The 12,645-nt window shown below is 51.0% G+C and overlaps 1 protein-coding gene across 1 annotated transcript in view; it reads left to right on the top strand.

Moving 5' to 3' along the window:
* Window positions 1–1,860: 1,860 nt before the first annotated feature.
* Window positions 1,861–12,645, top strand: part of LOC103773184 (microtubule-associated protein tau-like) — a gene marked incomplete at both ends in the record, with an annotated part of 24,034 nt that continues 13,249 nt past the window's right edge. The window contains 4 exon segments of the mRNA XM_008940543.1: window positions 1,861–1,933; window positions 3,301–3,387; window positions 4,747–4,833; window positions 6,738–6,803. Coding sequence (XP_008938791.1) covers window positions 1,861–1,933; window positions 3,301–3,387; window positions 4,747–4,833; window positions 6,738–6,803 — 313 coding nt within the window.

Below are 12,645 nucleotides of genomic sequence, written 5' to 3'. Positions count from 1 at the left end.
GGGGCAGAGAGGTCACACCTCTGGATGTGCACACCCACAGCAGCACATTCATGTGTTGTTTTACTCTCATGTTCATGCCCAAGTTGCTTTTGTGCCCTGTACGTGAGGTTCACACCATATTTTAGTCTTTCAGTGCTAAGGAGACCTGGAGGGAATACCAAGCATTGGCCAGATGAGACTGAGGTATAATCAGTCTGCTCCTTCCAGCTCTGGGAGGAAGGCAGCCAGATGTCCTGATAATTAAAGCCCACCATTTTGGGGGTAAAAATTGGGTACTTAATTCTTTCCTATTTCATATGTCCATTTTTATGGGTGATTTCCTTTCAGAACAAGTTCCTGAACTCGTAGTTCTCTCAAGGCTTTGCTGCTGTCTGAGGCAGAAATTAAATTGCATTGTCATCTTGCTAAGGCTCAAAAAAAGCTGGGTGGGAGACCTGGTTACCAGCCCTGGAGTTTCTCCTGTATGGTTCTATACATCCAGTTAATTTATTGCCAGCAAACAAAACCACAGGAGTTTGCTTCCTTGCTGCTGGTAAGCTGAGCATCATTGCTGGATTCATTTGCTCCCCGTGGTCATGGCCAATGTGGGATTACAATAATAGCTGATTATTAATCACTGCCAATGGCTGTAATTATATCAGTTATTAGGAAGTCAGCTGAAAGCAATGTCTGTCCAATGGAGAATAAGGAGAAGCGTGGTCCTTGCTTCACAGAAATGGATCGTGTTGGTTGGTGAATTCATTTCCTTTTGCAGATAAATGCACATTAAGGAAAATAATTCTGAATTTTAGCAGCTTTCTACGTCCACTCCAGGGTCCAGAGCTATTTATTGTGCCTCACTCTGTGCCATGGTGTTGGCTTTCTGCACTGCAAGAAGGATTCAGGGTGAAGCAGCCCTTGTGCTGTCATCTCAGACCCAGCACTAAGTGAGAGGCTCTTTTCTAAGAGTGCCTGCTCCAAATCCATCTCTGGAGAGTTCTGATTTCACAGATTCACTGAATCCCAGCGTGATGGGGGTGGGAAGTGACCTCTTGAGATCATCTCATCCAACTCCCCAGCTCCAGCAGGGTCACGCAGAGCAGGTTGCCCAGGATCAGGTCCAGGTGGGTTTGGGATCTCTCAGAGAAGGAGACTCCACACCAGGATGGTCATTTTGCTTGGAACATCTGACATAGCTGTGGAATTTTGATGGGTATCTGGGCAGAAGTTGCCTGTGTCCTTATTGTGATGGATGCAGTGACTGGTGCAGAAATGTTTAGATCTTCCCTTTATTCACAGGGAACATTTGCTCCTTTATGTGTCTTTTATGCCAAATCTGTTTTCCTTTTGGCTCATGCCCATAGGTGAAGTTTTTATGTCCTCTGAGAGTGGATTGCTGTGACCTCCTGTGGTGGGAGCCTGGTGCAGCTCTGCTGAAGAGAGATGTCTGGCTGGGGCAGCCCTGTTAGGTCCCAGTTTGGCACATTAGTGCTCCCTTCCTGCTGCCCTCCTCCACCTAGTGACTGGGTAAAACATGCTCCTGGTGGATCTGGAGGTGCTGGATCCTCCAGGGAGTATTTCAGCACTGATGTGAAACCCAGTAGGTAACATCCCTTGATCTGTGACCTTCCCTGGGCACAACAGTGAGATTTCAGGGCTCATCAGGAGAAGGGAAGAGATGAAAGAAAGACTGAAAAGATGCTTGGCTATTGTGGGCTCATGGCTTGCAGTAGAGTGTTCAACACTGCTGGAAATGGGCTGACAAACCCGAATTGTCTCGTGGAGCCAAAGGAGCCGTGCTCCAGGTGGAGGTGTGCTGTGTCAGGTTGTGCCTGACGGGGGTTTGTGCTTCCTCTGCTCCTCAGGTACCTTTGCTGAGAGACGGCGGAGCAGCGCCAGGACGTCAGCATGATGGAGGATCACGCAGCTGCCCAGGAGAAGCACATCCCATCAGGTGAGCTCCAGGAGGAGGCGGTGGCAAGGACCTGCCTTGCCCACTGCTGAGAGAACGGCTGAAGTGGGGAGAGCTGGGCCAGCGTGAGAGAGGTGCAAGGGGTCCTTGAGGAGAGGGTAGGTCTGTCTGGAAGGCTGCCGTGGATCAGCTGGCTGCAGCCCGTGCACAGTGGGTAGCCCACGAGATGCTCTGATGTTCCTAGCCCTAGGAAAATGCTGCTCTTTGATATTGTTGCTTAGCAAGAGCAGAACAACCCCCAGCCCCTGGACTAGTGACCATCTTACTGCTGCAGCTTTGCAAGTGCGTGTTCTGCCTTCACTCCTCAGTTTGCTCCATCAATACAGCACTGCTTTTATTTGGAGACACAGCTCACAGATCCTGCTTGCTGCCTGCTTTCCTCACCTGCACAGGGGGGTGGGGGGAGCTGGACAGAGAGCTCTGGGAGCGAGGGTCATGCCAGAGTCTTTTGCCCCATATTTCAGACCTGCATTTCTCAAGAAGCCTTTCCTTTCTCATTCCACCATGCTCCACAACTGAGCTTGGAAACCCACCTAACGCCAGCAGACCTGGTGGGACTCACTCCCAGCTATGCTCCATATAAACATCATCTGAATTTTCTTTTCTTGAGGTGCTTTGGACACAGCTTACACCACATGAATGGGTTGTCTCTGTCCTGGAGAGAATCCATAGCATCCATTCATCCTGGGTTGTGTAACGGATTTCAGTCGGGCAGCTCCTCTCAGCTTGTAGCCTCAGCTTTGCACATCACAGGTTCCCAAGGATTTTGCTCGTGTTAGTTTAAATCTTCTTTCCCAAATCATTTTCTCCAGTTCTCATTATTTTATTTACCCAGACTCCTTGCAGAGGGGAGACTTGTGCCTCTTGCCCTGCTCTTCCAAAAGATGAGCTTTGCCCAGGCCTTTGCACAGGACGTTGTGTGCCACACTGAGCCCTTCACAGGGACCCGCTGGCTTGCAGGGATTAGAATTAACACCCCGTGGAAGCCTTTGGCAGCCTGCTCTGGGAGGGAGGCTATCCAGAGGTGGCAGAGAGGACCACAGTGACTCAGAAGCTGGACATCTTTTCTGCTGAGATCTCCTTCCCTGCTTGTGCCATGCTTTGCTGTTCCTAGCTCTCCGGGTCGCCGGACTTTTCTTTTGCTGATGACTTTCTGCTTGTTCCTTTTGGTGGTGGCACTGGTGCTTTTGGGTGGCATTTTCACGCTTTGCTTGCTTGTTAGTTTAGGTGGTTTATCCTCTCCAATTATAGTTTCTTGCTTCTGTGGATCTGGGCGATCAGAGTTCATAATGCACGGGCCATAATTCACACAGCCAAGGACTCCTTCTAAGTATTTGAATGTTTTCCAGGCTATCCCCTTCAGATACCAGTCGATGATGGATCGGATGAGCCTGTTTCTGAAACATCTGACGCTAAGAGCACCCCAACTACGGAAGGTGGGAGCTCTTTGACTTACTGCTTTGAAACCATGATGGATGGGGCCGTGGTGAACCTTGCCAGAAGCCTCACCGTGCTGTGTTCTGGTGGGGTTCCTCAGGAGGAGTGTCTGCACCCTGCACAAACGCCCTTCACCCATCACAAGTGGGGTTTGCCACTCCGCAGAATGAGATCATGAGCTTTAAAGGTGGAGAGTGGGTTGGAAAGCAAGAGAAGGTGAAGTTTTTATTATAGTTTGGGAAGTCACTTGTGGTTTGTTTCCTGAAGTGTTTTTTACATAGGAGTTCCTGTTAGCTCAGTGCAGCCAGGAGCAATCCTGGGTTGGCTGCTCCCAGGGCCAGTGGTTTGGATCATTGTGTTCTCCCAAGACAGCATGTCCTGGTCGCTGGGTTCCCTTTCAGAGACAGCTGTACCTCAGGGCTCAGTTTTTTCCCCTCTATATTTACCTGTTCATTAGTACAGCAAGACTTAGGCTGGAATGATGAGATGGGCAGAGTCTCTATGTGAACCAAAACTTTGTGCTGTTGTGAAGGCCATATAGGTAGGACTCAGGGCATGTCTGTGTTGCTCCAGATGCCATGTTAGTAGAAAGAAGCTAATTCTGAAGTGGTCCAGAGCCTTGTTTACTCTTTTTAATTAACTGCACATTTTGTGTTCCTCTGGCTGCTTTAATCCCAAGTATCTTTCTCTTGGAGACTTCAGGTAAAGGCATTTGTTGGCAAGGATTATCTAAAAGAAGGGTGGTCAGGGCTGCTGAGCAGTTCCAGCCCTGTCCTGCTGGAGGCCTGGGCTGGCTGATTGTCTGTAAAGCAACTGTTTTGCTAGGAACATGGCTTGAGGAATCAGCACATAAAACCTGGCTTGTGCAGGAGGGGATATTGTCTCTCTTTCTGGTTAGACTGGGACAGAGCTGACTGGTAGCTGGAGCCAGGTGTCTGTCTCAGGGCTGCCCAGGGAGCGACGCAGCCACAGCACTCAGGTGGTTTGTGAAGGGACCCGTGTGATGGGAGCTGTTCTTTCCTGCTCCAGACCAGTGCTGTGCCCCTGCAGAGAGCAGCTCAGGCACCAGGGGCTGCCTTTAGCTGTGTGTTTTCAGACAGTGTTCATGGTAAAGATCTTCAGCTTCTTAAGGAGGACGCTGGAGGTGTGTGGTTGGCGTGGCAGAGGGGACAGCTCATGGTGTCCCTGTGATGCTGGCTTTGCTCTGTCACACTTGGTTGTCTCATTGTCTCCCTCTACAAGTGCTGGCTCAAGGGGGGAGTCGAGTGTTTTCCTGAGCCAAAAGTTCTTCAGGCATGGCCTGGACCCCACAGGATTTCCCCATTCAACAGCTCTGTGAAAGCTGCGTTGTTTTTCAGATGCCACAGCACCTTTAGTGGAGGAAGGAGACCACGAGGATCAGGGTGGTGTCGAACAGCACGGGGAGATCCCAGAAGGAACCACAGGTGAGGGAGACCGAGGTGCAGTTTCATCTCTTGATGCAGACAGAGCAGAGAGCTGGACTGGTTGATGCTTAAAAACAACCCTGCCAAACCTCTCGCAGGGGTGCTTCCCTCCTGAGGCGTGCTTCTTTCTTCTCCACGGCCTGCAGAAATAACTCCTAGCTTACAACTGTCATCTTGCCTTCCCCATCCTGGGGGAAACTCACAGCCTTTTCTTCTCTTTCATCACTCCCCATCTGACCAGTCTTTCTGTGTGGCATTTGGTGGCTTCGCCTCCCATCTCCCGGCTAAGCGCTTCACCTGCCGATCCCGGTCATCCCTGCCCCTCTGCCAGCAGCTCTGTGTGCTGGCCAGGCCAGGTGGCCATGGCAGGACCTCGGTGCTTCTCTTGCTGGTGCTCTCCCTCAGCCCAGCCCCTGCGGTCGTCTCCGGAGTGGCAGGAGGAAACCAGGCCACTGCAGCAGCCCCGTGCCTGCCGGCGCCTCTTAAGGATAATGCAGAGGAAGCGAAGTGGCTAATTCAGCCTGAATGCTCCGTGGGGAATCGCTGCACCTGGGCCTGCCCTGCCAGGGAGGGATGGGAGATTTCGGAGGCAGAGCAGGGAGGGAGCGAGCTGCAGCAGCGCTGTGGGTGTCCAAGAGGGCAGGAGCTCCTGGGACAGCCAGGTCTGTGTGTGAAAAAGGAGCGTGTGCCCCCTGCGCGGGAGCTGCTGGCTTCTCCTGGAAGCATCGGGCAGGACCTGAGAGAGGTAGTGGGTGGAAATGGGCTTCTGCCAATGGCCAGGTGCTGAAATGAGCCCACAGCACATTCCCTCAGGCAACCAAATGGTCTGTCCTGCATCCAGGCCCCAGGCTGCTGGTGGAGCCCTGGGCTGGAAAGCAGACTCGCCTGCTAGCCAGGCTGCACAGTCTCTGCTTCGAGATCTGACTGTGCCAGGGGGCCAGGGAGAAGCAGGGTGTCCTAGAGTCTTTGGGAGAAAATGGGGAAAACAGAGAATCATAGAATCTTTAAGGTTGGAAAAGACCTCCAAGATCATCCAAGTCCAACCATCAACACTTCCAGGACCACTAAACCCTGTCCCCAAGTGCCATATCCACATATTCTGAACCTCTCCAGGGCTTGGGACTCCCCCACCTCCCTGGGCAGCCTGGGCCAGTGCCTCACTAGGAAAGAAATTCTTCCCAATATCCAGTCAAAACCTTCCCTGGCACAACTTAAGCCTATTTCCTCTTATTCCATCACTAGTTATGTGGGAGAAGTAAACCACAGAACATCCTAGTTTGACTGTAGAGCTGTGACATACAAATATCATTGCTTAAGCCAGTTTGCAAATAGTCATATAACAACTTGGAAAAAATTCTGACAAAGACAAATCATCATTGCTGTGAAGAAAATTGTGCTTCTCTAATGCACCAATATTCCTGAAGTGTCAGATTTATACTGGGGTTGGATTTCCTGGTGTCAAATGGCCTCTGCAGGGTTCATTGCAGTGAGTGATGTAGTGGACACCAAGAAGGTCGGGCCAGGTAAGAGTCAGATGTTCACATGAGTGCTGCCAGCAGCATAAACTCAAGGTAGGGGTACAAGAGGGGTATAAATCCACAAGTTTCCTCGCTCTCTAACAGCCTGGTTTCTGTACCTCTGCTTGAGGGAGCTTGTACTAACCTGCTGCCCAGGGTGTGTGAGCTGGTGACACTCTCCTCTGACCTGGCACAGCACAGGCTGAGCACATCTACCGAGATCCATCATCAGCATGGGCTGATTCCCTTCCTGATACTGCCCTGCTCATAAACCAGCACTGCTGGGCAGCTTCAGCAGGGAAGTAGATAGAGTCTCCAGACACATGCTTAAACTTAATTCCTGTTTTGATCCTGTTTTTCCCCACTCTTTCTTTGAACTGGGACCAGCTGAAGAGGCGGGCGTAGGAGCCACCCCCAACCTGGAGGACCACGCTGCAGGAGATGCTGCTCAAGGTTAGTGAATCATCTGTCCTGGGTTCCAGTTACTGCTGCCCACGTGTGTGGCTGGTTGCTGGTGGCTTGGGAATTTTCTCCAGTTGTGGAAACCCCCTGCACTGTGTGAGCAGCTCCACAGTTCTCCCTGTTCCTGACGGGAGGGTCATACGTGCTTTGAATGTTCCAGCATCTTCATTTCAAGGAACTGCAGCTTTTCATGCACCAAATTTCTCTCTCAGGTGGCTGAAGCCCTGGTGCTTCCTTTGTCCAGTTGCAGAACAGGGTGGAAAAGGTAATAAACAGAGCTGGGATGTGTGGTTGGCCAGGAGGAGCTGCTCAGTGTTGATCAGAGTCCATTTTGGGCCCTGCTTGTCACAAAGGAAATAAGTGAATTGTTTAGTTACTGTGTCTTTAATGTAAAACATGTCTCCAGCCTACTCACTGATGCCCTGACTCCAAGGACAGGGTTTTTTTCATCCCAGTCTTAGGGAATGTGTCTGACAAAGCCAGGCACGGTGTGCTGGGAGTGTTTTGAGAGTGTTAATTGTGCATCTGCTCGTGATGAGCCAGGAAATGATCCTGGGACCTCTTGGCCTCTCTTGACTCTGCTCAGTTGAGACTTGCTGGAAAACTTCAGGACAGGGTTTTCCCAAAGCACCCAACACTAGCTTAATTCTGTGCCCAGTGGGGCAGAGTTTGGGGTTCAGACTCACTGGGATATCGCTGTCTTGCCAGCACCAATGCACCACAGCAGTATTTGCATTTTACATTTGATGTGCTGTGTAAATTCTTAGTTAAACCCCATTTTGTGAGGTAGTTTTCTGCACAGTAGACATAACACATTCCTCCAGTTCCTCCTCATGGCTGCATTGGTGCATTTACAGACATCCATGCCTTTTAAAGAATTAAATAGGTCTTTGCCTTCTCAGCTCAGGGCAGAATTCAGGTCGTCTTTGCTTTCCACACACATGAGCACAGTTATCTGCAGTCTGCTCCCTGCAGTTAAAGTAGAGCCTTCACTCCCCTGGCCAGTGGCTCTCAGGCTAGCAACTCTTCTGTATTTAAAAAAGAAACCAAGACTCATTGGGCGAGGGGTGAAGTTCTGCTCTCTGCCCTGCTCAGTCTGATTCTAGCTGCTGTTTCTCACCAGAATTTTCATAAGACCTTTCTGTACTGTCCTGGGCTCTTCCCACTGGCAGATGTGGGGACATCCAGGTACCTGGAGGTCTGATAGAACCTCTCCATGACATTTCTAGGTTCTTATGTAATTGTTACTTCTCTGAAAGTGGACTTGTAATAATGTGCTCCTTGCTTTTAACTGTCCTCTTTGATTTGGAGGAAAATGTGACTGTTGATACACACAGGCTTGGATATCTTGTTATTAGGTAACTTCCTTTTTTGTGTTGTGGGATTTGAATAAATGATCTTTGCAGTGAAGGTGGAGCTGTCACATAAAAGGTGTTTCTTGATGTCACATGTCAAATAGTACCTGCCAATAGGTGCTGATTTAGGATTTCTCTTAAACCACAATTTCCAAGGTCTTTGTGTGCTAGTTTGGCTTGACCATTATCTTAAAACATCAATAAAAGGCTGAGTCAGTCTTGACTTCTTGTTTTAATCTTGTTTGTTAGTCTAACAAAGCAGAAACCAAACTCTCAGTACTGAAGTGCTCTGATCCAGGCTCTTTAGTTTACCCAAGCAGTGCTCAAAAAGAGCAGAGAGTATTTGAAGCTGGACAAATTCATGAGATAAGATGCACGTTGTTACTAGGGCAGTTGACTTTAAAGCAATTTACCTGTGTTGGGGGTGAATTCTTCATTGCTCAGTGCATCTTTGCTTCAGCTGAATGAATGTCTAGCAGGAAAACTGCAGCTCAACTAGAATATATGGCTTAATGCAGCAATTGTTGGGTGAAATTGTGAAGCTCTATGTCATGCATGAGCTCAGCAACTGAACAGAATTCTCTCTTTTACACCCTGCCCCCCTCCAAAAAAAAAAAAAAGGGAGATCTGTGTCTCTGTGACCTTGTGTTTTGGGTTTTAAACATCACACTTTCTGCTCTGCCCAAATGGTGGCAGCAGTGCTGGAGCTCTGAGCCACCCAGGTGGGTGCACAGTCCAAAACTGCTGTGACCCTGTGGCTACAGCCACACGTTTACTTCCAGTCCTGTCTGCTGAGGCTGTGCTCTCCACTCACAGCAACGAGAGAGGAGACATAGGAGTGCTCTCCCCCAAGCTCGTTAGCAATAGGAATGATCTGGAGAACAAAGCAGAGATGGTTTCAGCTCTGGGAGGATCTAACTAGTGCCATGTCTGCATGAACGTCTCCTGCAAGGGAGGAGAGGGTTGTGGGGATTTTGTAAGCCTGTGAAGGAGGGGAGGGTGTCTGGCCTGTTTTGTTTCAGCCCTTGAGGCAAGAAGAGGTGGTCACTGACCACCAGGATGGTCCAGTGGTGGTGTTAGGTTAGAAAATGGGTGTGTTCTTGGCTTCTGAAAACCTCCATAGCTAAACCAGCTCAAAGACCACGGGTATGGAGGATGTTGGTGGTTGGATACCCCCCACCCAAGACAGCAGCCAGGGAGGAGCCTTGTCTCCCATGTGCTGTGGCTGTTGCTGTTCCTCACGTTGAACATTCCCATGGGGATCCCAGAACCACAGACTGGTTTGGGTGGGAAGGGACCTTTCAAGGTCATCTAGTGCAACCCCCCTGCAGGGAGCAGGGACACCTGCAACTAGAGCAGGGTGCTCAGAGCCCTGGCCAACTGGGCATGGAATGTTTCCAGGGATGGGGCATCAGGGTTTCTTTAAAGGCAGAAGCCCCTGTAGAAGTGAGTTGTCGCTCAGTGGGGCAATGTGGGACTGGCTTCCTTTTCTCCTCTGGACTGATATTAGAAACCCTTAGTTTCTCTTCAGCATTACTTGACCAATGATTTGACATGCCTGTGCTAATTTTTCACCCATGCTTCATACCCTGCATCTTCAACTCCAGGGGAGCCAAGCTCTCCAAAGCTGCAGCCTAGCCCTCAGAAGCCTGTGGGAGATGCAATAAAAAGAGAAAGCCAGCCCACAAAGCAGGTACCTGGGGTGCTTCAGCAGCCTCCCCTGTCACATGAGACGAAGGCTACAACAGCAGCTCCCACCAGAATCGAGGTCACCATCCCAATACCCCTGGATATGTACCAAGACTCCAGAGCATCTGAAGACAACAGCGAGCTGTGGGATCGTCGAGGCAGAGAAGGCATTGGTGTGGATCCAGGGCTGGGAGCAGAGCTGGGGCCTGGTGTGTGTGCTGAGGGCCTGGCAGGAGCAGCTGTTAAAGATGGGCCATCTCCTTTATGTACCAGAGCTCTGTTAAAAGAAGATGCCAGTGGACAGGAGAGAGATGAGGACCGTGATATTGATGAAACTTCTGCACAGTTTTTCCTTTCCCTGGTGGGTCAGCAAGTTGCACCAGGACCTGAAATGGGCTTGTGTCCAGCAACCACCAAGGAAGCTCTTGAAGAACATGCCTTTGGAGAAAACAAGTCCAAAGATGTCCTCAGAGACACCCCAAGAGAGGCACTCACTGAATCTGAATCACATAAAGCAGGAGAGGACCAAGAGGAGAGGAGGCAGCCGTTGAGAGGGGAAGAAGACACAGATGTCACCCCATCAGAGCCTTCTGAAATCATCTCCCAGAAAGAAGCAGAGCCTGGGGAGGGACAAGATTCTGGACCCTCTCTGGAAACAACCGTGGAGTTCAAAGAAGGTGTGGAAGGCAAAGAAGCTCCTCTGGAAGAGGCAGGAGGGCGTCGGACGCCCGGGAAGCAGCCGGGTGCCCGCCTTGCAGAGAGGGGCGTCAGTCGGGTCCCTCTCCTGAAAGGTGTGTGAGCTCATGCTGCTGGGGGCTTGCTCACCACCAGGCTGCCTGAACCAGCCCTTCAGCTTGCTGCCCTCTCTCCAGTCCTGCTGCTTGGGAAATGGCCTGGACCTTGGCTGTGAACCGATCTACAACGCGCCGCTGCTTCTCCCTCCCTCTGCTTCCCTCTTTAGTTCCACCCGGGAGGTCCTGACGTACCTGCCAGACCCTGGTGCTTGGGGTTCCCATCCCTTGCATGGCTCTGGCCTGTCCCCAGTCATGCTTTACTCACCTGGTTTTGGTTTGGTTTCCTTGGATCTGTGGCTTGAGCACCTTAACTCTCAACCTGGCGCCTGCCCAGCGGAGGTGAAGACCGTTTGGATGCCCTGGCATGTTGGAGTGGGGCTAAGCTGGCACACCCTGCAGCTCCTGCCAGCAGGACATGGCCCATCTGGTGTGCATGTGGCTGCTGCCCAGCACAGTAACTCTTGGCTTTCCTAAAGAGGAGGGAGGAGGAAAAAGATGAGTGAGGTGGCAAGTCTCACCATGGAGAAGGCCCTGCTTTGGTCCTGTTTGGTGTACCTTAAACAGCCACTGCTGATGGCTGTTGGAGGCAAGGTCTGCAGCCAGCTGGCCCCTTCCCCCTGCAGGGCATGTCCGATGCTCTTACAGAGCATCCTGCTCCTATCCCAGTGCTGGGTGGGGTGGTCCAGGGCTGTGGCTGTATTTCACAGAATCCCACCATGGTGGGGGGTTGGAAGGGACCTCTGGAGATCATCTCATCCCACCCCCTGCTCCAGCAGCTCACCCACAGCAGGGTGCCCAGGGTCACAGCCAGGTGGGTTTGGAGCCTCTCCAGAGGAGGAGACACCACAGGCTCTCTGGGCAGCCAGTATTTGGGGTGTTCTGTGGGAGCTGCCTGTGTGTGTGTCCCTAGGCTAGGCTGGGAGGGCAGCCAGGCCCTGGAGCTGCTGTCCTCATACAGCAGTCTTGGCTGTCTTAGAATCATAGAATTATAGAATGATTTGGGTTGTAGTGGACCTTTAAAGGTCATCTAGTCCAGCCCATTGGTCTTGGTTGGAGGTCTGAGTTCACTGAATGCACGAGCATGTCTACCAACAGAGCAGCTCTTAGACCTCTTATTCTCCAAGAGGTGTTTTCCACCTTTGCTGGGGCTTGGAGGGATGTCTCTTGGGTCCTGCTTGGAGCCCAAACACAATTTTTCTTTCTGAAGAAAAAGCTGATGTAGCTTTTTCCATCAGAGCTAAAGTTCATAAGCTCATAACTGATTTCTCATCGTTCACTACCTAGAAAGCTGGTGGGGAGCTTTGCACGTGTGCTGCAGGGTGGTGGCATGGCTTACTCCAGAGCCTGGACACGAGGGTGGGCTGGAGCTGCATTGCCCAGAGTCAACCAGTTTCTTATTCATTAGCAGGAATTTAATTATTATCTCCTTCAAAGTCAGAATCACAGAATTGTAGAATACTGTGTTGGAAGGGACTTCAAGGATCATCTGGTCCAGCCTTTCTTGGGAGAAGCACAGTCTAGATAAGATGACCCTGCACCCTGTCAAGCTGAATCTTAGCAGTGCCCAATCCTGGGGACTCCACCACTCCCCTGGGGAGATTATTCCAATGGCTGATTGTTCTTGTTGTGAAAAATTTTTCTCCTGTGTCTGTGGAATCTCCTGAGGAGGAACTTGTACTCCTCACCCCTCATCAAACAGCCACTTTGTGGCTGTTCAGCTCCAGCCTTGCTCCACTCTGCAGGTTGAGTGAATTTGGGAAGGGAAGTGCATCCAGCAGCTCCAGGAGTTGCTGCTGGGGTAAGTCAGTGCTGGATGAACAACACTGTCCATAGAATCGTTCTGGTTGGAAGAGACCTCCAAGATCATCAGGTCCAATCCTTAACCCAGCACTGCCAGGTCCCCACTGCCCCGTGTCCCTCACACCACATCTCCTCAGCTTGGAAACCCCTCCAGGGGTGGGGACTCCACCACTGCCCTGGCCAGCCTCTCCCAGG

Source organism: Merops nubicus, unplaced genomic scaffold, assembly GCF_000691845.1.
Source record: "Merops nubicus isolate BGI_N331 unplaced genomic scaffold, ASM69184v1 scaffold20905, whole genome shotgun sequence".
Lineage (NCBI taxonomy): Eukaryota > Metazoa > Chordata > Aves > Coraciiformes > Meropidae > Merops > Merops nubicus.
The sequence above is the reverse complement of the archived record's forward strand: the minus strand, read 5'-3'. Positions and strand labels throughout refer to the sequence as shown.